The following is a 26,043-nucleotide window of genomic DNA, read 5'->3' as shown; positions in this document are numbered from 1 at the left end:
ATCGTTCTGCTATGCAGCATTATCTGACCCTTGTCCCACGGTAACAGGAATTTCCAGGCCTCTCTGTGACTCTACAACAAATGAAGAAATTTCACAATGCCACACTGACCCTTTTTGGCACATCATTGGCACCCTATGCTCACAACATTGATATGGGGGGGGGGGTGGGGGGGCAGAAACAGAGTAGCCTTACAAACCCTCTACTTACCCACCACACAAGGAGGTCTAGGGACCCCCGCCTTTGAGGCTTATTTCCTAGCAGCGCAGCTTCAATGGTTGTCCCATTGGACAGCAGAGCGCCACATAGAGGAAACATTCACTAACGACGGTCGCATGCCTCTCCCGGCAATCCGGAGACTGCTGATGCCAGGTACCAAGCCTGCACATACGCACCCCTTTCAGGTGTTAATAGCCTGCAAATGCATGATGCGCATAAACCATATGTCAAAGGGCCAACCCCTCTACTCCCCGCTGCTCCCATTAGTAGGATTCCCGCAACGGGAGAACTATTACACCACAGGAGCCCTCCGGATATGGACGGAACACAAAGTGACGGAGATTGAGTCACTGTTCGAAGATGGACAGATGAAAACATACGCCAAAATGAGGGACAGTTATGATCTCCCTTCGGGCCAATTCCTAGTACACAGACGACTAGTAGACAGCGCTCGACAATGTTGGGACTTCAATGAGGGAGAACCGCCGACGCACCCAGTATTTCACACAATTCTACACATGGACGTGGGCAGACACTTGGCCACTTGGCATTACAAGGCGATGAGAGAACTGATCACTGCCCCTTTACAAGCCCTATGCCAAAAATGGGAGGATGAGATAGGGCGAGTGCTCAATGACCACAACTGGGAAAAGGCTCTAGAGTACCCAATAAAGGTTTCAAGAAACGCCCGCTTCAAAAACATCTAATTCAATATTCTACATCGCGCACACTCATGGTTTTACCATGATACACATTTCGCCTGCCCCAGATGCCAAACACCCGAGGCGAACTTCAAACACATGTTCTGGGACTGTCCCACAATCCAATCATACTGCAGCAGGGTCCATCAGGTGCTGAGGGTGACAGTCCACCTCACGAATGTTTAAACATGGGAGGCAACTTTACGCTGCTAAACTTGCACTGAATAGACCCTGCAGATCGTCTTCCTCCAATGTAATGAAGGAACTCCATTGGCTGCATCTGAAAACAGAGAATAGTCTTCAAAACAATATGTATATTCTTCAGAGCTTAGCATGGCAAGGGCCCAGTATCAGTGCAAAACAAATTAAAAAGCTATTCCTCAGGCAGATGTCTTCGCTTCGCTACAGCAAATCTTATTTGCCTTGGCAAATATTGAAAAACAAAACAAGGCGAGAGAGCTTTCATTGTCAGAGCAGCTGTCTTGCTTTCTCTTCAGAACACCTGAACAAGACTTCAAAATACCAGGAGACAACGTGAACACTCTTCAAAATAGGTCTCTACACACTTTAGAATACCAAAATACAACATAAACTAAGGTCAACACTCATTTGCCAAGTAAAGGGGTATATTTATTGCTGCAAGTTCCAATATATCAAATGGCAATAATGCACATGTAAAATAAATGCATATAGTAAATGTATACACACAAGAATTTATGCATAGAAAGATAACTGCATGTACACAAGAATAAGTAATTAGAACTTGGAATACTTCATCTGCTGTTTGTTTTTCATCATCCTTGCAAGCATGACTGGGGAACCCATTGGCAGTTTTAGGCAGGGAGGTCTTGGCCAGGCACAAAAGCCCTGGGCAGTGCGCCCACTCCCAGGAACGTTCCTGTTAAAGCGCCAAGAGATCTACGTCATTATACTTTTTACTAACACAGAGAGGGACTTCTAGAAGCTCCCCTACCTTCATCTGTGCTGTAGGTGCTGTGTACAATCTCTGTGTCAAGGTCACATGAGACACATACACAATCTGTGTCCGAAAGTAACCTGAGCCTGCCTGCGTTCACAGCTGAAAGGCAGGGTCAGACAGACACAAGATGAGACCGTACTCACAAATGAGGTTAAAGCAACATGGAGTCAATGGTCAGTACACAATCTAACAATATATAATTGCTTGTAAAATTATAGCAGCCCAGCTTTGGAATAAGCCACCCACCTTCCTCAGATCTGCAGTTGATTTATTATACTTTAGAAGAACCTTGAAAATATGGCTGTTCGAGGCATGTGAGCTGTAGATCACATGCTTTGCATACTTCTGCCATTTAGTGTTGGGTCCGGATGTTTGCAAGATGTTTTTTTCAAAGAAGTATTTCCAGTTACAATGTAGGTGACTCCTCCTTATGGTGATATTTCGCATGGGCATCAACTCCTTCCAAACCGTTTCTTCGGGTTCCCCTCGGTGCGCAATCAACTCTACCCGCGTCGGTATTCTTTTGAGCGCATATCCCACTTCTCGGCGTATCGTACCCGTTGAGTAAAACCTCTATTTCAATCGAAGATCTTCAGGAATGCTCTCCGGCGTAACCTCATCAGTCCACTTCGAACGGACTCCATTCCAATTCTGCCCTCGGTGCAACACCAAGTATCCGCGTACCGACTCGCATGAAGTGTGCAACTTGTGCTTGTCTCCAGAGCACAACGAACAGCACTGCAAGGTGTGCCAATCTTTCCGATCGAAAAAAAAACGCTCCATGATCGTCAGGCTCGACGTCGCGAAATGCAGAGTCAAAACGTTGAATACACGCAGGACATCTTCGGCAAAGGATCTGAGCACAAATTCGATGCACAAGGGACCGAGGAAGTACAGGAAGAACTTGCCACCATTCCTGAGTCGGACTCCGAGATGGACAAAGACTTGCCACAAGGTCAACGTCCAGTGAGTACCGAGCGCCCCTTGACCCAAACTCCAACTCAGCTGAAACAAAAGGCTTTGGTCCCATCCCCGCCTTCGGACTACGGTCGGCATAAAACAAGATGTTTCTGACGCCCCGCCCTCTGGCTTGGCACCGAAACAGGACAATAAGCCTTCCGGATCAGGATTGAGTCGGCCAAAGTCTGGCACCGAGCTGAAACCTTCAGGCTTCAAGCTGAAATAATTGACACTAAAAACAAAGCCTCCTTCAGCACCGAACCTTCTGCGCCCAAAAGTCATTCTACCCAAGAACCAAATTATCAGTGCCAAAACCTAAAACTGTTCCTCCCAAGCTGCAGGATCCGATTTTCGACGCACCAACACCCAAATCGGACCCAAAACCAAAGGAACTTGAGATAAATCCAGATACAGGACATGTTCTTACTAAATCAACTCAGAAACGTAAACCTGAGTCAGTGGACACAGTTTCCTATATTCCTTGGAAGAGGAAGAATGTAGGCACTAACCCCCTCCCCTCCTCCGCCATGGTCCCCTACACCAACTTCTCCTGGATGTTTGCACTTTGTTGTTGTCCTGAAAAGTTCTTTGGAAGTCACAAGATAGGTGACTCCTCCTCAGGACCACATTGCGCATGGGCATCGGCTCCATCCCCAGATTGTTTTTCGTCATTAGGGAAATGATGGAGCTTTGCAAGAAAGGTTGGATGCCCCTGTAATTTGTATCTAATTAAGATAATACTGCAGCTCTACATGCCAAGAACAGATGCATACTGGTTCGAGGCATATGAGCTGCAGATTGCACACTGTGCATAGATTGTATAGCAGTACCCACTCTTAGCGGCGACCACCCCTATCTGTTGCAGTAGTTTGGAATAATGTTTTGAGAACAGCCTGGCCCACATTAGCTTGTTGTTTTGTTTGCATATCTACACAATAGTGTTTTGTAAATGTGTGTGGTGTAGCCCATGTAGCTGCTCTTGCAGATGTCATCTAGGGGAATGTTCCCTAAAAATGCCATTGAATCCCCTATCTTTCTGGTAGAGTGGGCTTTAGGAGGAACAGATAGCGTATGTTTGACTTTGTGGTAGCAAATCTGTATGCATTTGACAATCCATCTAGCTATCCCAGATTTTGAAATGGGATTGCCCTTGTGTGGTGGTGAGAAAGACACAAAAAGTTGTTTTGTCTTGCGAAAGGGTTGTGTTCTTTCTATGTAGTATAGCAACGCTCTTTTGACATCTAAAGTGTGAAGAGCTCTTTTTACTACTGACTGTGGTTGCCAGAAGAAAACGGGCAGTTCCACAGATTGATTGAGATGGAATGGAGAAATGACTTTAGGCAGGAATTTTGGATTGGTACGAAGAACAACCTTATTTTGATTCATTTGCAAAAAGGGTTTTTGAATGGTTAGTGCTTGTAGTTCACTAACTATGCGCAGGGAAGTATTAGCTACTAGGAACGCAACCTTCCAAGTTAAAAATTGTAATTCACATTTGTGTAGGGGTTCGAAGGGAGGACCCATTAGCTGTGTGAGAACAACGTTTAAATTCCATACAGGTGAAAGTGGTACCCTGGGAGGAATTATTCTTTTAAGGCCTTCCATAAAGGCTTTAATGGCAGGCACCCTCATCAGGGATAGATTTGTCTGTTTTGCAGATATACTGCTATTGCAGCAAGATGTAGTCGAATAGACATATAGGTTAAGTTACATCTTTGAAGATGTAGTAAGTAACTTATAATGTGTTGAATAGTCACATCTAAGGGATTAATGTTGTTGTGACAATATATCACAAATCGTTTCCACTTTGCTACGTAAAATGCACTAGTGGTAGGACGTCTAGCTTCTTTGATAACGTTCATGCAGTCTGGAGGAAGGTTTAGATACCCAAATTCTAGGACTTTCGGAGCCAGATCGGCAAGTTGAGCTGAGCTGAGCTGAGCTGGGTCTGGGTGTCTGATTTCTCCATGGTTCTGTGTTAAGAGGTGTGTAGACAGGCGTAATTTTTGGTGTGGTACTACAGACAGTTGTAGCAGTGTGGTTTACCACGGTTGTCTTGCCCACGTTGGAGCAACTATGATGAGGGTCAGAGAATGCTGCTGTAGTTTGCGTACTACCAGTGGTAGAGGTGGAAAAGCGAAAGCAAATTTGTTTGACCAATTCATCCATATCGCATTGCCTTTGGACAGTGGGTGTGGATATCTGGCGGCGAAGCTTGGGCATTTTGCGTTTTCGTGGGTGGCAAAAAGGTCTATCTGAAGTTGTCCCCACAGCTGAAAGAATGGCTGAAGAACTTGCATATGAAGTTCCCACTCGTGGGTCTGTTGAGTTTGGCGACTTAAAAGATCTGCTATAGTATTCTGTACTCCTGGGACATGTTGGGCTAGAAGGAATATGTTCTGAGGTATAGCCCACCTCCATATGTCCTGTGCTAATTGAGATAGTTGCAGGGAGTGCGTGCCTCCTTGTTTCTGTATGTAATACATTGCTGTCATGTTGTCTGTGCGGACTAACACAGCTTTGTTTGCTACTTGCTTCTGAAACGCTTTTAGTGCTAGGAATACTGATAGTAACTCCAGATGATTGATGTGGAGTACGTTTTGTTGCGGTGTCCACCTGCCTTGCATGGTGTGTTGCAGCAGGTGAGCTCCCCAGCCGGAGAGCAATGCGTCCGCAGTTAAGAACGGTCGTCCCTTGGAAAGGTTTTTGGTGTTCCACCACTGCAGAAAGCGATGAGTCCGACCGTCTACCAACACAAGGTCTGTTAAGTGACCTTGAGCCTGGTTCCATTGACGTGATAAGCACTCTTGTAGCGGACGCATTTGAAGTATTGCATGGGGTACTATAAAGATGCAAGAGGCCATCATTCCTATGAGTTGCATGAACACTCGTGCTGGAAGGGAGTGTTGTAGCTGAAACTTTGTTAGGAGACTTGCTGGGGTGGGATAAGCTAGCGCTGTTGAGGTGTTTATTGTGGCACCTAGGTACTGTTGTACTTTGGATGGCTGAGACTTGGTGTGGTTTATTGTGTGAACCCCAAGTTGTGGAGCAGCTGGATGGTGGCATGAGTGTGTTTTACGCACTGATTGTGTGAGCTGGCTTTTATGAGCCAGTCGTCGAGGTACGGGAAGACATGGATGTTCTGTCTTCGTAGATGCGCTGCCACTACTGCCAAGCACTTGGTGAACACCCTTGGTGCTGTTGTGACTCCGAATGGGAGTACTCTGAATTGGTAGAGCTGCCCGTCTATTACAAATCTGAGATACTTCCTGTGAGCTTTGTGAATGGGAATGTGGAAGTATGCGTCCTTGAGGTCTAGAGTAGCCAGGAAGTCGTCTTGTGACAAGAGAGGAAGGACTTGCTGGAGTGTGACAATGTGAAAATGGTCTGACTGAATGTATATGTTTAGCGGTCTGAGGTCTAAAATAGGCCTTAGAGAGCCGTCCTTCTTTGGGATTAGAAAGTATAGAGAGTAAACCCCCTTGTTTTGCTGGTGTAGAGGAACTAGTTCTATTGCACTTTTTTCTAGCAGAGATACTACTTCTTGCTTTAACAGTGACAGATATTCTTGTGACATTGAATGCTCTTTGGGTGGTATGTTTGGGGGGGGTAGATGTTAATTCTAGACAGTAACCTGAGTGAATAATTTGTTGCACCCACCTGTCTGATGTGATATTGATCCACGCAGGCATGAATTGTTGGAGTCTTCCCCCCACAGGAGTGGAATGTTGGGTGGGAAGGGGAGGAAAGTCATTGGGTAGGGGTGGAGGCAGAGCGGGAGGTGTTGTTCTTGCCTCTGCCTTTGTTGTTGTTACCCGTGTAACCCCCTCTCTGGTAGACCTTGGTGAATGTGGATTGGCCAGGGGGTTTGTAGGAAGAGAAGGGACTTTCTCAGGAGTAGCCTCTTGTGTTGCCTCTGTACGATGAGCGACGAAAAGAACGTCTGGGAGCTTGCTGCTGCAAGGCTCCCATAGATTTTGCAGTGTCGGTGTCTTTCTTCGTTTTTTCTAAAGACACGTCAACATTTGGGCCAAATAAGTGTGTCTCATCAAATGGCTGATTAAGGATGGAGTTTTGCACCTCAGGTTTAAAACCTGAAATACGTAGCGAGGTGCTGGTATTGATTGCCCTTGAGGCAGTATCTGCAGCGTCTAGGGCACAACGGATGGAAGTATTAGTGATACCTTCCTGTATAAGTTCATGAGCCCTGTTTTTGTATTTGTCTGGTAGGCGCTGCATTAGGGACTCTAGTTCGTCATAATGTGCCCTGTCGTATCTTGCCAGCAAGGCTTGGGTGTTGGCAATGCGCCAGATGTTAGTTGCTTGTGCCGCAGTTCTTTTCCCAGAGGCATCAAAGAGTTTAGATTCTTTGTCTGGTGGTGAGGCTTTACCTGTTGTTTGGGAATTAGCACGTTTACGTGCATTGGATACCACTAAATGATCTAATTGTACTGGGCCTTTAATAAAAACTGGGTGTGCAGGGGCAGCTTTATATTTTTTCTCAATGCGGCGATTGAGGACCCTAGCTTTAACGGGGTCTTTAAAAACCTCTGTTGCATGCTGGATGACGCCCTTAAGCATTGGTAAGATGGCCGTAGACCTTTGTGTGTTGTCAAAAGTGTCTAATAGGAAGTCTTCCTCCACTGCATCAGTGTGTAAGTCCACCCCATGGTTTTGAGCAGCCCTCTGGACTAGCAGGTTAAAACCTAAGGTGTCCTCTTGTGGGGAAGGTCTGGAAGGGTAGACATCATCTTGTGGGACGTAAGGCACATCAGGGGTGTTGTAATCATTCTATGTATTGGGTGACTGAGAGGTACCATTAGCCTGTGCTGGGTAATGTGCACCCCCACCTTCATAATCAGAATCTGTGTGTACATCATCGTCTGGATTAGGAAATGGTGTAGGTGAATGCTGTGGTGGAGATGGTGTATGAGTAGGAACAGTATGGGGAGGTGGAGGAGAAGGGACCCTTAATGCAGAGGTTGCAACGTCTCTCTTCTTTGCAGGGGGAGGAGGTGCTGGCGCCTCAAGTGGTCTCTTCTTGGAGCTGAGAGTCAATTGTCCAGTTTTGGGATCCTTTACAAGAGTTTTTTTGTTGTGGATCCGGTGTAAAAAGCTCTTGTGAGCAAGGTAGATCCTTTGGCGTCTAAATTTTCGGCTCTGTAGGTTTTTTAGGCACCGAGTCGGCAGTTGGCTTAGGAGTGTGCCCTTTCAAATTGTCTTTTACGGGAACCGGTTTTTTCGATTGCGAAGGATTTTCGGCTCCGATGCGTGTGAATCTGGAGCTTTGGTTGATTTTTTACTCGGCTCCGAGTGCGGTTTCGACATCGATGAACCGCTGTCAGTCTTCGGCGCCGCGTGCTTGGGTGTCGAATCAACGGTCGACGTGGAAGAGGAAGGTGGCTTTTTCTTCGGTGTCGGTACTGAGTCGGCACCGGAAGTAGGCTGGCTCAAGCCCGAGCCGCCTGAAGGCTTTATGGGCTTCTTTGCCGGGCCCGAAGGCGGGGCGTTGGAAGCAGTCTCTCGGTGTGCACCCGAGCCCGAAGGTGAGGGTGTGACCGAAGCCTTTTTTTATGGTGTCGAGGAAGGGGTGGGGTCGACGGTCTTACTTACGACCCGTTGAGCTGGAGTGACATCCTCGACGTCGGAGTCTTCAGCATCTGATGATCCGATACTCTCCTCGGCGTGCTGGTGTTCTGGCACGTCGACGCCCTCTTCGAAGATGTCGTCAGGAATCGAAGCTGACGAGCGAGCCATTGTTCTTCGAGCTTGTCGGTCCCGAATGGTCTTCTTGGAGCGGAATAAGGCACACGCCAAACAGTCTTTGGCCTCGTGCTCTGGTGAAAGGCACAGGTTGCACCCCTCATGTAGGTCGGTGTGGGGAAACTTCGACCCACATTGAGGACACGGCCTTACCATGAGCCAGAAAGTGAGGCCTAGGTAGGCCCGAAGGCCTTCGTCGACGACCGGAATCGAAGACTTCGAAGTTGATAGAGAATCGCGTCGTGGATCGCGATCGAGAAAATACCATCGAACTGGGTGAGAATTGCGCCGAAGGAAATTCGGTTCCATACCAGAGCACAGGAAACACATCCAAGCCCGATGGCGGAAAAAACAATCTGGGAATGGAGCCGATGCCAATGCGCAAAGTGGTCCTGAGGAGGAGTCACCAATCTCGTGACTTCCAAAGAACTTTTCAGGACAACAACAAACTGCAAACATCCGGGCCCAACACTAGGTGGCGATCTATGCACAGTGTGCAATCTGCAGTTCATATGCCTCGAACATATATTTTCTCAAAATCGCGTCGGGTGCGGTCTCCTTGCGCGCTGTTGGAGTTGGAGAATGCCTCCCATTTTAGTCATTCTCTCTACAGCATTTGAGACACACCTCTTCTGCTTAGAGAGCTTTTTTGAAAACTTTTTGCTAGGTACACATATCTGCACACAACATGCAACCATCATCGTCATCAATATTCATGGTCTGTTAAGTAGCCTTCCACTTGTGATAGCCATGCACCTAAAAGTTACATAACCGAAGTTTTCCCCACTGCCAGAGGTAACATGGTTGCATACGCTGTCCACAGCACAATGTAATGTGGTACGTACCAGGGTCAGTATCATGCACGGATAATGAACATACGGACACGGATAGAAGTGGGTACGGGCACATGCGAGCGACTCCTTTTTATTACCAGGGTCACATATCCAGTGACGCCTGTGCTGGATGCGTGTGGGGTGATTGTAAACCAGCCTTCAGGGAATGGTTGCTGAGCGCATCAACTACAACAGTAATCATTGGATCACAGACAGAGATTCAATAATAAAAGGGTCAATAGTTTGCGCTGCAGTACGGTAGGGACAGTAGATGTGAAATAATACACAAATGATTCTATTGTAAAAGAACCATAACTTGTAGTATACTGAGATACAGGCAGTAGATATGAAATAATACATCATAAAGGGTCCATCAGTTCTACTGCACTCAGATAGCCACATCAAAAGCATTCAGCACGTGCACAGCCAGCGATGATGCGTGCTGCGGGCGGGCCGTACTAGGAGCAATGTCTGTTGCCTACAGGACTGCATCATCTGCAATAGCGACTCAATCTGAATTGTGAACACTGCTGTCTGTAGTGTAGGCCAGAGAGAGCGGCCAGCAAGGGTCAGCAAGGCCCACAGCCAAGCGGCGCTGACTTGAGCTGCCCAGCTGCCCAGTTTGTAATACACAAAGCAACAAAAAGCGTGTGCCGAGCCTGCGATGATGCGTATGCGTGGTGCAGACAGAGCGCACTGGAGCAATGTATTTTGCCTACAGGAATGCGTCATCTACAATAGCGACTCAATCTGAATTGTGTACGCTGCTGTCTACAGTGAAAATTGAAGGCAGTAGTCAGTACAGACATCCATGAAACAGAACTTACAAAAAACTCTGCAATAAATAAATCAAAACAATCTGACTTGCGATCTCTGCTGTCCACAGTGTAGACTATTATTCAGTGTTCTTTTCCAATTTTCCAAGAATTTAGTCATTGTGGTAAACCTATAACTCATCTAAAAAGAGTTCTTCAATCAAGTATACTAAAAGGATATTGTGTATATTTCAATAGACATTGTAGTTAGTTGCCTACTGGATTCTGTAATTAAACAATCACCACTCGATCTGAATAGTGAGACCTGCTGACCGCAGTGTAGGCCAGAGGCAGTGGTCATTAACGCCTCACAACCACGTGCCGATGGATTCGGAAGCACAGAGTTGGTTGCACCTGAAATCATTACAGACTTTACCTTCTGACATTGTGAATCATAGAATCAAGACCCCGTTTCACTGTTCGGGCCTGCTGTACCGTGGTGTAGTCCAGCGACTACAGTCAACGAAGCCCAATAATCATGTGCAGCAGTTAGCTACGGAAGCACAGAGAGTGATGCATCTCAACGGAGGGAGTTGTGTGAAAACCATGCAGCAGGTAATATCGGGCATCGTCCATTGTGGGATCACGACACAGTTCCACTGTTGGGACCTAGAGTTGGTTTCACCTGGTGGAAGGGAGTACCGTCATCTCCACTTTCAGATGCAGTTCTAACATCGTCCATTGTGGTATCAAGACACCGTTCCACTGCTGGGACCTAGAGTTGGTTGCACCTGGTCGAAGGGAGTACCTTCATCTCCACTACAGATGCAGTTCTAACATCGTCCATTGTGGAATGAAGACGCCGTTCCACTATTGGTACCTGTTGGACTACTGTTTTAGTAGTATACAGAGCACTCCACGGTGCTGGGCTCAGGTTGGGAGCTGTGTGCCTGTGTCCTGGTAGCCAGAGTTGATCTCAGGAGCCTTCCCAGCTTGCAGACCTTGGCCCAGGAGATTACGCTGGCACGTGGTGGGCCCTCTTTCACATACCGCGGTGTCCAAAGGTGAACTGTGGGGCATATGTGCGTCACAGCGGCTATGGCGGTTTCTGGGTACCAGCAGGCTGAGAGCATCATTCACGCAGCCACGTTCGCTCACGGCGTCAGCCTCGCGGGGGTGTAAGCTACGCAGACCTGGCAGACACGTTCGCTATTCCGGAAGAGAACCACACCCAGAGAAATGTGCCTTTTATTCATACCGCCTATGCTAGCCTTGCCTATGCCGAGCCAGCCGACTACGCTAAAGATTTGTGGGGGGGACACGAACACGCTATGTTTTCGTAATCTTCCCTACTGACTGTACTATCATCGTTGCGTCCACTGTACACTTCCCTCAATAGACCATCAGTGTATGTTGAAATGTACATGCCTGTGCTCTGCATACTCAAGTCTGTCTGGCACATTTCCGCAACACTTTGCATTGTATACTTTTATAATCGAGAATCACTTGCCACCTTCGCACATACTTTGCACCCATCTCTCCCTGCATTCTGCAATGTGTGGCAGAGGTGCCATGCCATGTTTGGTTTGTGTACATGGCTAGCCGCGGTTCCCACAGTACGTAGTGCCCTTGTGTCTACTAGGTGTACATGTTGTTTGTCATGTTGTATGTGATTATATAAAGTAGCACGTTTATTCACGAGCAGTGGTTTCTCCCATTTACATATCGCTGTCTTAAAGAGGATACAGAAGTTTTTCTCACATGTGAAAAGTGCGACCACAATGACAGTCATTCATTACTAGGCAAGAATGTTCAACTGCACGACGCTTCTAAGCTTACAGCCCCAAATCTTGCGTGCTTTCTTAAAAGCACGCCAACTCCCACAATCAGACCTACATTCACACAGCTTTCAAACGGCAGTTATTTGCTTCTTAATAACATGGCCTGCTACGGAATGTGAGCTGGCATACCGTATGCCCTTACTGTTTCAAACCGAGTAACTTCCTGTGGCAATGTCTATTCCCACCCACACAAAGTAACTCCCGATATCCTGCAGGTAATGGAGTATCTTGAAAACCATGAACTTGAGTGTTCGGGCAGTGAAGCAATGGCGGATGCAACGCAAAAAGGTATCCTGGCGGAATGGGATTTCTGCGCAGCCGCGAACGATCTCCTGCAACGTGAGACCTTTGACAACATCGCAGATTGCCTGCCAATTCAAATTGGCGCTCCAACATTCGAGGGACATTATTGTCCCTTAGAGGATATGAATTGGATCCCTGTGCTTTTCTCACACGATGGCAACAATCGCCTCTTGGAACATTACGCATCTCAAGCCACTGAAGAACTTCCGGACTGCAATCTCCAAGACTTGTAAGAAATTCACGTTATCCTTGGAATTATTTTTTCCAACTTTTTTTTACTTTTCCCTATAAATCGTTTTCATACACTTCAATTGAACTATTTTCATTTAATAACTTTTTAAGTATGCTCAGGCATTTGAACTTTTTCATTATTGCCCCTTATGTATCCAGCTTAACCAGGGATGGGTGATGTATGGCCTATGCAACTACGCTATTTACTTGCTAAATTAACCTAAAGCCGACATCAATTTTGAAACCCTGTGCATATGTCTCTCTGCCTGCCTGTTATCCACAAAGCCTTTTCACACAAATTAGCTCATCCTCAGCCTCTGCTCACGAGCTGGCGATCAAGATAAAAAAACACGACATTGTTTAGGAACTGGTTGGCACAGTGTGGTAATCGTATCCTACCTTTATTTTCATTATAGAATTTAGTCATTCATGTCTAATAGCTATTGGTTATGTCACATGGAACTGTAACATGTAATGTGGAATTCACTGATGCAGGAGCTTAGGTTTGAATACATTAAAAGCGGTTGGAGTTTGCCTCAGCTGGATGCCTTAGCTCTTGCACAAGAATGTTTTTTTTGAAAGGGCTGAAGACAAGAATGTATGGTTTGACGAGAAGGGTACCGAATGTGCTTCTGAGAAGTTCCTCCTCAAAGTTCCGATGTGAGTAGAACAATTCCCAATTCTGACACGCACCAGATTGAATCTACTGTAGAAGAGATTGCTGACTATTCTGCTGTTGGTAATTTTGTGTTACAAAAATGGAGTACCATGGTACCTAAGAAGTTTGATGATTACATTTTGGAATATTTTTTTTTGTTTTCTTAAAGGATACATTTGGTAAACGAATCCTACCTTTATTTTCATTATATAATTTAGAGTCATTCATGTCTAATAGGTATTGTTTATGTCACATGGAACTGTAACATGTAATGTGGAATTCACTGATGCAGAAGCTTAGGTTTGAATATAGCAGAAGCAGTTGGAGTTTGCCTCAGCTGGATGCCTTAGCTCTTGCACCAGTGGGTCCATTTATGGCACTTAAATAAAGACTTTTTTTATATAACTTGCAGACTCCATCGCTTTATTACACACAGCCACTTTCTTAGACACACCTGATTTCACCATTTGTCTTCTGTGGCATTGCAACATTCTGCATTCTTCATGATTATTTCTTTATTTCTGCTTTCTAAAACACTGCATTTGAGTCTTCGGACCGGTAGGGGTGAGTAGTTTGCTTCCCACTCCCTGTATAGTATAAACGCATACTAACACTACTTACACAGGTATGCTACAGCGGCCAGTATCCTACAACGCCCACAGCACATCACTTTAGAGCAATCAGCTCACGGCTCAGGCTCACGGTTTGATCCCTGAGTCTTCAAACCGGTAGGAGTGAGTAGTTGGCTTCGCACTACCACTATAGTCTAAACGCATACTAACACCACTTGCACAGCTATGCTACAGCGGCCAGTATGCTACAGCACCCAGAGCACATCAGTTTACAGCAATCAACTCACGGTTTAGGCGCACAGTTTCATCCCTGAGTGTACCAGCACCTCACCTCAGCACCATCTCCCTCTGGCCAAAACAGCACTTTCACACCGGTAGGGGTGAATATTCGCTTCACACTCCCTGTATAGCACACCCTAACCACCCCACAGTGCTCACCGCGCTCCTACCCTCCTCTTTCCTACTTTTTTCACAGTTTTTTCCCCTTACTTGCTTCAACGAAATCACAAAATGGCTGCCAACACTCCTTAGTTGCAACCGCTCGCAGCCAATAACCAGCAAGCTTGTGCTCGTAACGCCTCAGCCAATCAGATGGCAGAATTCCAAAATATCAATATCTGTAAAAATGTAGATATTTCTCCAAAACTACTGAATGGATTTACACCAAATAAACAAAAGAGTGCTTTCTAGACCAAGACCCTTCTCCTTGCCAAATATGGGTTGATTCTGTTCACCCGTTCGACCTGTAGCCTTGTCTAAAGTTTCCTATGGAAATTGCATGGAGAAAACACGTTTTGGGACCCCTTCTTTTTTCTCTCCCCCCCCCCCCCCCCCTTGATGAATCACCCCCCAACTTTCAACATATGAGCTGATATGAACAAAGAATTAGCTTGGAAAATTTCATGAAGATTCATCAAACGACGCCAAAGTTATAAGAAAAACAAAAAATGTTCTTCCTATGGAAACTAGGTAATGTATACACCTTGGATGGATACACGTATATATAGTCATGTGATCAAGGAAGGGATCTCCCAAAACGCTTAGTGGCGGAAAATAAAGATACTGCACTTTAAAATCGGGTCCACGCTCGTGTTTGTACACAGAAGAAGAGAAGGCGGGTATTGGAGAGGTATATATGTATATATATATATATATGTATACACACACACACACACACACACATATCTCCATCCAGGGTATAGGAAAGTGGCCCTTTTTGCACGGTTAGCCACCACTTTTTTGTCTAACATCTGATGCAACCTGACTTGATGTGCCCTGGGTCCCTGCCAATTGTGTTCTTTCCCACAACTGTACGTTTGTACCCACAATTGGCACATCCCTGGCCACAGGTAAGCCCCTTGTAAAAGGTAGCATGGGTATCAAGGGCACTGTGACCATGGAAGGCCTCCAAGGGCTGCAGCACCTATTTTGCCACCCATAGTTGCTCTGTACCGTAACACCCAGACACTGCCATTGCAAGATGCGTGTTTTGGTGCAGCGAACAGTGAAGAGTCGACATGGCATATATCCCTGTGTGGCATTCCCACATCCCACTGCCTGAGGCCTAGGTCAGCCCCTCCTCTAGCACGATGCACAAGCCTCAGCTGAGGGTACAGTGACATGGGCCCTGTTCCTCTAGTGTCTAGGTCCATTCTTAGACATTGTAAGTGTAGTAAAGCCATAAAGAGAATATGCTCTGGGATTTGGTCATTACAAACTCCACAGCTCCATAATGGCTTTACTAAAACCTGGGAAGTTTGATAGCAACCTTCTCAGCACATTAAACCCACAATGACGCCAGTGTGGAATTTAATGTAAAATACACTCAGAGGGGAATCTTAGAGATGTCCCCTGAAAAACGACCAGCCCTGGTGTGGTTCCTGAATGGCTGCCTGCCATTTGCCACCACCAGACAGGTTTCTGGACCCCTGGTAGAGAGTCTCTGGTCTCAGGGGTTAGAAACAAAGGCCATCCTGGGCAGAGGTGTCATGCTTTTTCCCCCAGTATAGGCTGGGTCCACAAAGGGGAAGCTTCAAAGGCTTGCCACCTTTGTGAGCTGTCCCAGCCTTTTGCTGCCCCCAGCAACTAGCTCCCACCAGTACTGCCCCCCACTTTGGACAGGAAAATCATCGGGAAGAGGAGAGGTGTGCGCACCTTTGCCAACCCCAGCCCTCAGGAGGGAGAGGCAAGGTGAAGCACAAATCTCAGTCCCCTCCATCTTGAAGTTGAGGTGACCCAACCAATCAGGAAAGGCTCATGCCCCCGTACCACTGGAGGGTGGCACAGTAAGGGGTGCACCCACCCCATTGAAGGGACTTATTGTTCCCGACCTTTTCAAGTCCCTAGATCTAGTATTTAGGGGCCAAACTGATTCTTGCCTTCTCAGATTTAAGGAAGAAAGAAGGAATGAAGACCTGTGCTGACCCAGTGAGCAGACGACAACAACTGCTTTAACCCCAGCCCTACCCGCCTGTTTGCCTTTTACCTACCTACAGCAAAGGCGTGCCCAGCAGTCCCCCAGAGGACATGCCATACACTCACCTTACAGGCTCTGCCTCCTGTGAGCACTGTATTTGCTCAAATAAGACTCCAAGATTAGAATCTGGATTCCAGAGACCTTACGATTTTGCACAACTCTCAACTAGACGTCGACTAGCTCGAATTCGAGTGGCCCAACACCACGAGGAGGGCTCCCCAGTGATCCTGATCTGGTGATCCCCGACCTCCCTCAAGCCTCAAGACGCCTGGAGCCTCAACCTGAATGGCCCCCCAGACCGCAACCACAGCTGGTAAGAAAATCCGACGCCAGAAGACACCCCTGCACCAGACGCTCCACGGCCTTGGGTGGCCCAACCGTCAGTGTCCAGGCATCCCCCAAGAGTCCAACTTACCTCCAGCTGGTGGTCGTCTTCAGGAAGTCTCCCTGCCCAAGCCTGTAGCAACCTTGCCGAACTGAAGGTCTCTATTGAGAAACACAGGGTCCTTGACATCTCCTTGGCACCCTGCACCCGGCTGCCCCGATAACAACAGTTCAACACTCAGAAAATTTTTAGGTTCAAAATCTTATAACATGGGTTCCTACTGGGGAAAAATGGTTATCGATTTCACAGGTAAGTAAACATCTTACAAGTGGGAGTTAAGACCAAGGTCTAGGTTGGCATTGGAGTTGGACCATCAGCGGCACTGGAACGGCTGAGTGCAGGGGCCCAATGTTAGTCAATGGGGCTAAGGAGGCCTTCGGTTAGGGACTGCTTATGAGCAGGCCACTCAGGTGCAGGAACAGAGCTCCTGGGGTTTAGGTCAGCACTGCAGGGGCCAACAGTCAGCACAGGAGCGGCACCATTTTTTATGGGAAAACAGTAACTTTAACTGAAGCCAAGAAAAGTCTGGCTTACCTTGTATCGTGAGATCCTTATGTGGGGTATCTAGGCATATCACCCCCCTACTCAAAGTAATTTCAAAGTAACTTAAAACTATTCTAAAAGTAATTTTTGTTTATTGTGAACTGCTTTTTGAATCAATACCAATCTGTAACTATTGCAAATTCAACCACAACTGCATTTCCTTGTGAAATCTTGCACTTGAGAGTATATTTTAGTTACATGTGCCAAGTCCTGCTTGTTTCTACAAATAAAATATAAGTATACCTTTTTTATGCTTACCCAATTGGTCTGGATTCAGTCTTTGAGTTTGTGCCATCAGTCTTGATTGAGTGAATACACTTAACACACCCTCTGGATAAGCCTAACATCTCGCCCACACTACCACAAAAAGAGCTGTTAGTACTTACCTAATTTAGCCTCTGCTATACCTCTGGGGACTTCCTGAACTCTGTGCACACTATACCATACTTTGGTATAGTATATATAGAGCCAGCTTCCTACATACGGTACAGATACATGAGGAGTTAAGTAGAGTAACCCTATGCTTAACTATAGAAACATACGGTCACAATATTTTGTATTTGTGAGATATGGTTTGGGAAGGGAGAGAAGTCTGTCTCTGACCCAATCGCGGTTCTTCAGCCACCACTGCAAGTCTCGTGTAGTTCCTTCTGAAATCTGGATCATGTCGGAGATATTCCCCTGATGCTGTGCCCACTGGAACTTCAGGCCCCACTGCCGAGCACTGACATGCGTCACTAGCAGGAAGCAGGAGGTCATGAGGCTCAGCAGCCTCAGAGTCATTCTCATCGAAATCCAAGATACAGGCTGAAAAATCGGTTACATAGCCTGAATATCCTGGACTCCCCACTTGGGAGGATAGGCCCGAACTGCACTGTGTCAAGAACAGATCAGATGAAAACGAGCGTCTGAGAGTGAGTCAGGTGTGACTTAGGCACGCTGATACTGAAACCTAGCAAATGTAGGAGGTCCGCTACAGTCCGGAGATGGGACACGACAGCCTGGGACGAGCCTACCTTCAACAGCCAGTCATAAAAATAGGGGAAGACTAGCAACCCTTGATCCCCGCAGATGGGCTGCAACCACTGACATCACCTTGGTGTACACACAAGAGGTGCTGGTACGGCCCGCTGTGAATTGCAGGTGACACCTGTGGGAAGGCAGGATGGGGATGTGAACATACGCGTCCTGCAAGTGCAACGCTACCAGCCAAACATCTGGATCCAGGGCAGACAAGACCTGAGCAAATGCGAGCATCCTGAATTTCTCTTTTTTTTAGGAAGTAGTTGAGGGCCTGTAGGTCCAGAATATGACAAAGGCCCTTGTCCTTTTTCAGGACCAGAAAGTAGCTGGAATAGCTACAACAGCCTACATCTGGTGCTGGAACCCTCTTTCTGGCTCCCTTGGCCAATAGAGCCAAGACTTCCTCCTGGAGGAAAAGTAGATGATCTTCTGTCAGCCGATTGAAGGAGGTTTGGGCATGGAGGGAAGGATGGTCTTGAAAGGGAGGGAGTAGCCCCTTCGGATAATCTGGAGAACCCACCTGTCCGAATTGATGTTTTATCAGTGGTGGAGGGGATGGCAGATATTGCAAACAACTGGACGCCCATGTTCTTGAAGGCCAAGACTAGGAAAGCTTTGAGGCTGAGGCTGCCAGGAAGTGGTGCCTTGACCAGACCTCTGGCTACCCGACTCACAGGATCAGAATGAGCAGCGTCCTCGTCTGCACAGGGATTGTGGAGCTTGCGTGGCTCGGTGGCTGGGATAGGACTGGCGCGGTTGAAAGCACCTTCTGTAGCCACGAAAGAAGCAAAAGGGAGAAGAGGGACAGGAGGCAGCTGAGAGGCCGAAGGACTTGACGGTAGCCTGTGAGTCCTTAAACTGCTTCAGTGGCGTGTCTCCGAAGAGACAGGTGCCATCAAAGGGCATGACCATGAGCGAAGTCAGGACATCCCCTGAAAAGCCAGATGTTCTCAGTCAGGCGTGGCGTCTAACAGCCACCATCATAGAAATTGCCCTGTCCAATGAGTCAGTCATGTCTAAGCCACATCAAATAGCAAACTTTGATGCATCTCTCCTGTCTATTACAGCTTGGGAGAGGATGGACTGAGCCTCTTCGGGACCTGTGGAAGTACTTGGCAACCCTTTCCGACAGACAGAGGTAATAACTGCCCAATATGCATGCAGTGTTCACCGACCGCAATGCAAGGCTGGTGGCTTGCCCCAACTTTCCAGCATCTTGGATTTACTGTCCGGGGGAGCCATGGGAGGTAGGGGATTTAAACTACCAAGCTCTCTGGGGTGGGGTGGGTAGTGAGGACATTTCGGTCGCCAGGGACAGGGAGTTGGTGGCAAGGGGATCAACCTGTTCACAGGAGCCCCTGTGCTGGGTTATAGCCATGTTCATAGAAGAACATCTATGAGGACTTCATTAAAAGGGAGCAAGAGTTCTGAAGAAGAAACTCCCAACTGCAGCGCCTCTGTTTACGATGTTTGTCTTCACCGCCACTGAGGGTAGCTGGAGAACAAGGACCTCAGCACCCTAGACACCAACACTGCATAAGATGCTCCCTCCTCAGTAGCCACAGTGGGGGGGGGGGGGGGGGGGGGGGGAGCATGCCAGTATCTGGAGAGGTATCCAATCTGTTGGATTCATCCAATCTCTCATACCAGTCCATTTCCTGTTCATAAGGCTGGTCTTCTAAAGGGTCTAATGACCCCTACCAATCTTCTCCCAATCCTAGGCCTCCAGCATAAGGCTCTGAAGACGACCTAGGCCCTGTTGGTCCTGTTGGCACCGGAATCGGCGTTGGTTGACGTGACTCCAACTCCATGTTGTCTGGAAGCAGAATTGGGAGGGCACTGCCGGTGGGTACTGGGAGCATCAGTGTCGGGGAAGGTCACAGTGGCATGATCAGTGCCGGTCTGGATCCATCTCAGGATCCAATGGGGCCTGCTGGAGCCGTGCCACCATGGGCCCCCGACCCCGTAGGGCTTAAAGGCACACTGAGGGGTCAGTTTACTCAAAAATGAGGCGCCTGGCCTCATATTTCTCCTTCATTTGAGCGGGGGTTGCTCGGGTCCCAGAAAAGTGGGGCAGCCAGGTAGGCCCAAGCGCAGGTCCCGGAGAACGAAGGGTTGGACCCAGAGCTCCCTCCATCGCGTCCGCCGACGTAAGGGTGAAAGTCGAAGCACGCTTCAGCTTCTTGAGTGTTTAGTGCCTTTTACCGGACTGCCCCGATGATTTTGAGCAGGACGGGGAGGTCTTGGGACTCTTGGAGCGGTGCCGGGACCTTCCTCTCGACCAGGATAGTGATTTCAGAGGAGTCAGGTATGGCTTCTATAGCCGGGTCGCAAGCAGCTTCAGGGACTGCTCCGTCAAAGCCTTCAGTGCCATGGCCCGGCAGTAGAGCTCTCCTCGCACTCAACACCGGAAGGAACAACCTCTGCCAGAAGGCCACGCCGAACACAACCCATGGCCAGTTCTCCTGCCTCTACTGCCGCCAGACCTTCACCATCGCCCCAGCTGCCAATACCGTCGACGCCCTAAAATGCATCCTTCTCAAAGTGCACTCACACGCAGTGGAGATCTGGAACCTCCTGGACACCCTCTCACCCGATGTCGCCTTCTTTACAGAAACCAGGACCAACGCCTCCTCCGCCCCTGACATCGCCATCCCAGGCGGACACAAGATCCAGAGGAAGGACCGCCCCAACCACCCGGGAGCAGGCCTTCCCCATCACACACAAAACTCCCTCCGCCTTGCCACCTCCAGCGACATCTTCCACGCCGCCGAACACCTGCATTTCCAGGTCCAGACCAGCCCCAACTGCACACTCCGTGGCATCCTCACCTACAGACCCCCCGGCCCCTCTTCACGGACACCACACAGACATCATCGCTTCCCACACCATCGCGTCCATACTCATCGGAGACCTAAACTTCCACCTAGACAACCCAAGCGACCCCAACTCCACCACCCTCCGAGACAACCTCACCAACATCGGACTGAAACAACTGGTCACCACACCGACCCACAAGGCAGGACACACCCTCGACCCCATATTCGCAGGAGGAAACGGCATCCACTTCAGTCACACCAAGCAACACCCGTGGACCGACCACTGCTACGTACACTTCCTCGTTGACAAACATAAGCCACCCGAACCCGCTCCGCACCCCCGCGCAGGAACTGGAGAAGAGTCACCAAGGAGCAGCTCAATTCCACCCTCAACCCCAACCACTGCAAACAACGCCAACCTCGCAGCCAGGGAATTCCAAACATGAATCTACAAGCTTGCCCCGCTACGCACTCCAACAGACAGCACACCCCAGGAAAGCCGCCTCGTTCACCACCGACCTCCAAGACACAAGGCGCACCTGCAGACACCTGGAGAAGAACTGGAAAAACAGCAAAACACCCCAAAACTACACCTCCTACAAGAACGCCATGACAGAATACCACAAACGCATCAGAACCACCAAAAGGACCTTTTTCCACAACAAAATCCTCGCCAACTCCAAGGCACTCTTCAGCGTCATCCAGGAATTCACTAACCCCCCAGCGACGCCACGGACATCATCCCTTCCCAGGACCTCTGCAACAAAAGCTTGGATCCTACAAAAACCTCTACGACAACTTCAACGACCATAACCCTGACTCCCCAACCATCCCGCCCTTCGGAGACGCCAGCCAGCCCACCATCTCCTCCTGGACACCGATCACGACCAAAGAGACCGCCTCAACCATGAAAGGCATCCACTCAGGGGCCCCCACAGACTCCTGCCCACCACACATCTACCACAAAGCCACCGTCGCACCAAAATTATGACGCACCATCAACGCCACCTCCGAGACAGGCACTTTCCCCGACGACTGGAAACGTGCAGAAGTCAGGCCCCTGTTCAAGAAGCACCTCAAGAACTACCGGCCATCTCGCTCCTCCCCTTCGCGGCGAAAGTCGCTGAGAAGACGGTCAACGCAGAACTGACAAGGTTCATTGAAGACAACGCCATCTTCGAACCCTCTCAATCCGAATTTCGCTGCAACCATAGCACCGAGACCACCTCCTCGCTGCCACAGATGACATCTGCATCCTGCTCGACCAAGGCCACACCGCAGCCTTGATTCTACTCGACCTGTCAGCAGCATTCAACACCGTCTCCCACCGCACACGAGAGGCCAGACTACACAACGCCGGCATACAAGGAACCGCCCTCGACTGGATACGTTCGTCACCGGCAGAAGCCAATAGATCAGACTGCCACCCTTTCTCTCCGAGCCCACGAAAATCAACTGCGGAGTGCCGCAGGGATCATCGCTCAGCCCAACCCGCTTCAACATCTACACGGCCCCTCTCGCCGCCATTGTCCGACAGCATGATCTCAGCATAGTATCCTATGCCGACGACACCCAGCTCATCCTCTCCCTCACCAAGGACCCCTCCACCACGAGACACAATTTCCAGGAAGGAATGCAGGACGTCGCAACCTGGATGTGACAGAAGTCCTCATCCTCGGAACCACCCCATCGGCATGGAACAACACCTGGAGGCTCACCGCTTCAGCAGCCCCCCGAACCGCCAGGAACCTCGGCATCGTACTCAACTCCTCCCTCTCCATGAACAGACAGGGCAACGCCGTTGCCTCCAGCTGCTTCAACAACCCCCACATCTTCCGTAAGACTTTCAAATGGATCCCCCCGAGGCAAGGAAGACAGTCATCCACGCACTCATTACCAGCAGACTGGACTATGGAAACGACCTCTACGCCGGTATAAACAAGTCTCTACTCTGAAAGCTCCAGAGGATACAGAACACCGCCACCAGATTTGTCCTTGGTATCCCTTGACACAAGCACATCAGCCAACACCTACAGAATCTCCACTGGCTTCCCGTCGAGAAAAGAATCACTTTCAAGATACTCTCCCACGCCTACAAATGCCTACACAACACCGGACCCCAATACCTCAACGATAGACTCACCCTCCACATACTCAAAAGAAACCTCCAATCCGTCAACCTTGTCCTTGCCGAAACCCCACACATCGGCAGAGCCAAAACAGGAGGAAGAGCGTTCACCTACATTGCGACCAAGTCCTGGAAAGAGCTCCCAATCGACATCCGACGCGCCCCCTCCCTGAACACCTTCAGGAAGGCTCTCAAGACATGGCTCTTTGGCTGGATGGAACCGCTGTCCCCACCTCCCCAGCGTCTTGAGACCCTCACGGGTGAGTACCGCACTTAAAATTCCCATGATTGATTGACTTGGAGTCGTGGCCGCGCTTTAGACACCACAGGTTGACCAAATGGGGGTCTGTCACCGACATGGCACGATGACAGGTGCCTCACAGCCTGAAACCCAAAGTCTCCCTAGAAGACATCCTACACACCAAAAAAAGGGGTATGGCAAAAGGTAAAAAAATCCTGTCAAAAAGTGACAGAGGGTAGCTCTCTTCACGGATCAGCACTTCACTAGAGTGGAAAGAAAAGAACTGGCATTAGTGCGCCAAGGTGGCACCTATATAGATGACGCGGACATCACTCACGGCGCATATGACGTCAACAACGTCACGCGGAGTCGACCGTCGCCACTAACCGGCACACAGGGGTATTGCTCGAAGAAACATTTTCCGGATCCAGTCTGATGCCTGAGGAATTTAAAGGTAAGGACTCTGTGGCAGAGTCTCTATTAGATACAGAATGCAACAGAAGTCCCTCATGAACTTGCCACCCATCTACATTTCAGCAAGGATTATCAGACCCAGTCACTTTTACGTCCAATAAATGTTCAGGAGATAGCCAGTCCTGGGTACAAACATCAGTCCAGTTTTTTTTACTACAGAACTATAAAGTAGTACACAGTTATCTATCAGGGTTTAAGACAAGCCAACTACAGAATATCCTTCAGATGCTGCTGAGATCCAAACAGACTTACCAACCTTGAGAAAGGGCCAGGGTACTGCTTTGCCAAAATAGTCTTTCATCCAGAGGCAGGCACCTGACCTGCTCCTTGCCTCTCTCGCTCACTAGAAATGGAAGGACAGCACCCAAAAAGGCCAAACATACCGGATAATCAAATTCAAACGACTCACATGGATGTTTCTTAGCAACTCTTACCTTATTTTACTGTAGAGACTCAAATTATCTACCTTAACTAATCTTACGCATGCTGGTAAACCTATGCAGGACAGTCAAAATCTGGACTGAAATAGTAAAGTTACCAATCATCATTCAAAAAAAACATGCAAATATCTACAGATAAGTAGAAATGCATTCTCCCCTGAAGGTCTTACACTCTATAGCAATTTCTTTAACACAAACCAATAAATGTTCTATTTTAACGAACAAATAAAGATTAGTCTCTTATACATGTATAAATCAATGGTCTATTTCTGAGCGCTTATCTTTGATTTTTCAGTCTTGCTTAAATTCTTTCCCGTGACCTTACAGTAAACAATTTGAAAGTTAAAAAATAAATTCAATGTTAGGCTGGCTCATGTCTTTGTCTCTGCTGTGGATTAGAAGTATTGAAAAACATCATGCTGGACTGTATTACTAACAGATAGTTTATTATGTCATGAGTTACATTTAACCACCTTAAGTTAACCATTATCCAGCTCATTGGAGAGTTTGGTAATGGTTAACTTAAGGTGGTTTAATACAACTCTCTGAGCAGTGGAGGGCGTTATGGTAAGCAATTGATTCCTTTTTCTTTTTGCTACTTGTCATCCACAATTAAGTAAAAATGGGATTTGCAGGGAAGGCTATAGATAGAGCACTTTTGGAAAAAAGGAATATATTCACCACCTAAGAAAGTCAATAGATCCATTCATAATGAAGAAGCAGTGTACATTTGTATTTATGAACACCATAATATAGGAAAGGGCATACATAGCATAGTTGCTAAAAAATCTTTGAGGTACAAGCTCATGGACACACAGTGACAAGAACAATGGATTCAAGGTACCTTAAACTCTAGGAGAGAACGCATTTGCTCCACCTCTGAATTGCTTGTCCCATCGCTTTCTTCAATGTCAATGACCTCTGTTTTCTGTAACATAAACAGATTTGAGGTTTAGGACATGTGCGCTTCTACAGTTAACAAAACAATATTGTACACATCTTATAAGAAATTGAAGCCAAGCAGTAATGGATCATGACAATCGCACCCTGATAAAGAGAAAAGACGTGACTAACAGTACTTCTGTGCCTTTAAATCAGGCCCCAGCAAAACCAAAGGGGATGATGGACGGAGTGCTGAACATTGCAAGCACTCACCCCCAGTCAACTGATTTGGGTTTAATCCATCATCATTCTTTAGCTCACTACGCCACCCCAGTTCAGACATGGCCATATGCAAATCAGTCTGACCCTGTGCCCCATGGGAACAGTCCACCCCGAACTGCCAAGCCATGTCTTACCGGGACCGGAAGCAAGCATCCTGGGACCGGTTTCTGGCTAAACAGCCGTCATCAGCCAGGCAAGCTTGAATCCAGTGGCAAAGTGAGCAAGGGACCCACGGCTGGGCATACACTGCCAACTTAGGGCAAACAAAGCAAAACCAAAGGGGATGATGGATGGAGTGTTGAACATTGCACGCACTCACCCCCAGTCAATTGATCTGGGTTTAATCCATCATCATTCTTTAGCTCACTCAGCCACCCCAGTTCAGACATGGCCAAAATGGACACAAGGATTCATTTTGTGCTAAACAAAACACGGAGAATGACAAATTGCCATTGTAAATCTTGCGTATTTCCTCAGTAACTCATTGCAACGTCTGCAAAGGAATTTCCACAAATTTGGCATAGGCCTAATTTAAAT

At 47.9% G+C, this 26,043-nt stretch overlaps 1 protein-coding gene across 6 annotated transcripts in view; it reads right to left on the bottom strand.

Moving 5' to 3' along the window:
* HDX (highly divergent homeobox) overlaps positions 1-26,043 on the bottom strand; it is a 345,086-nt gene that overhangs the window by 48,417 nt on the left and 270,626 nt on the right. For all 6 annotated transcript variants that reach the window (XM_078688482.1, XM_078688487.1, XM_078688486.1 and 3 more), the window contains one exon: positions 25,187-25,270. In XM_078688482.1, coding sequence (XP_078544608.1) covers positions 25,187-25,270 — 84 coding nt within the window. The remainder of the gene's footprint in view (positions 1-25,186; positions 25,271-26,043) is intronic.

The sequence above is a fragment of the Lissotriton helveticus genome, chromosome 4_1 (genome assembly GCF_964261635.1).
Source record: "Lissotriton helveticus chromosome 4_1, aLisHel1.1, whole genome shotgun sequence".
Classification (NCBI taxonomy): Eukaryota; Metazoa; Chordata; class Amphibia; order Caudata; family Salamandridae; genus Lissotriton; species Lissotriton helveticus.
Note: the sequence above shows the minus strand (reverse complement) of the source record. Positions and strands in the feature narration are given on the sequence as shown.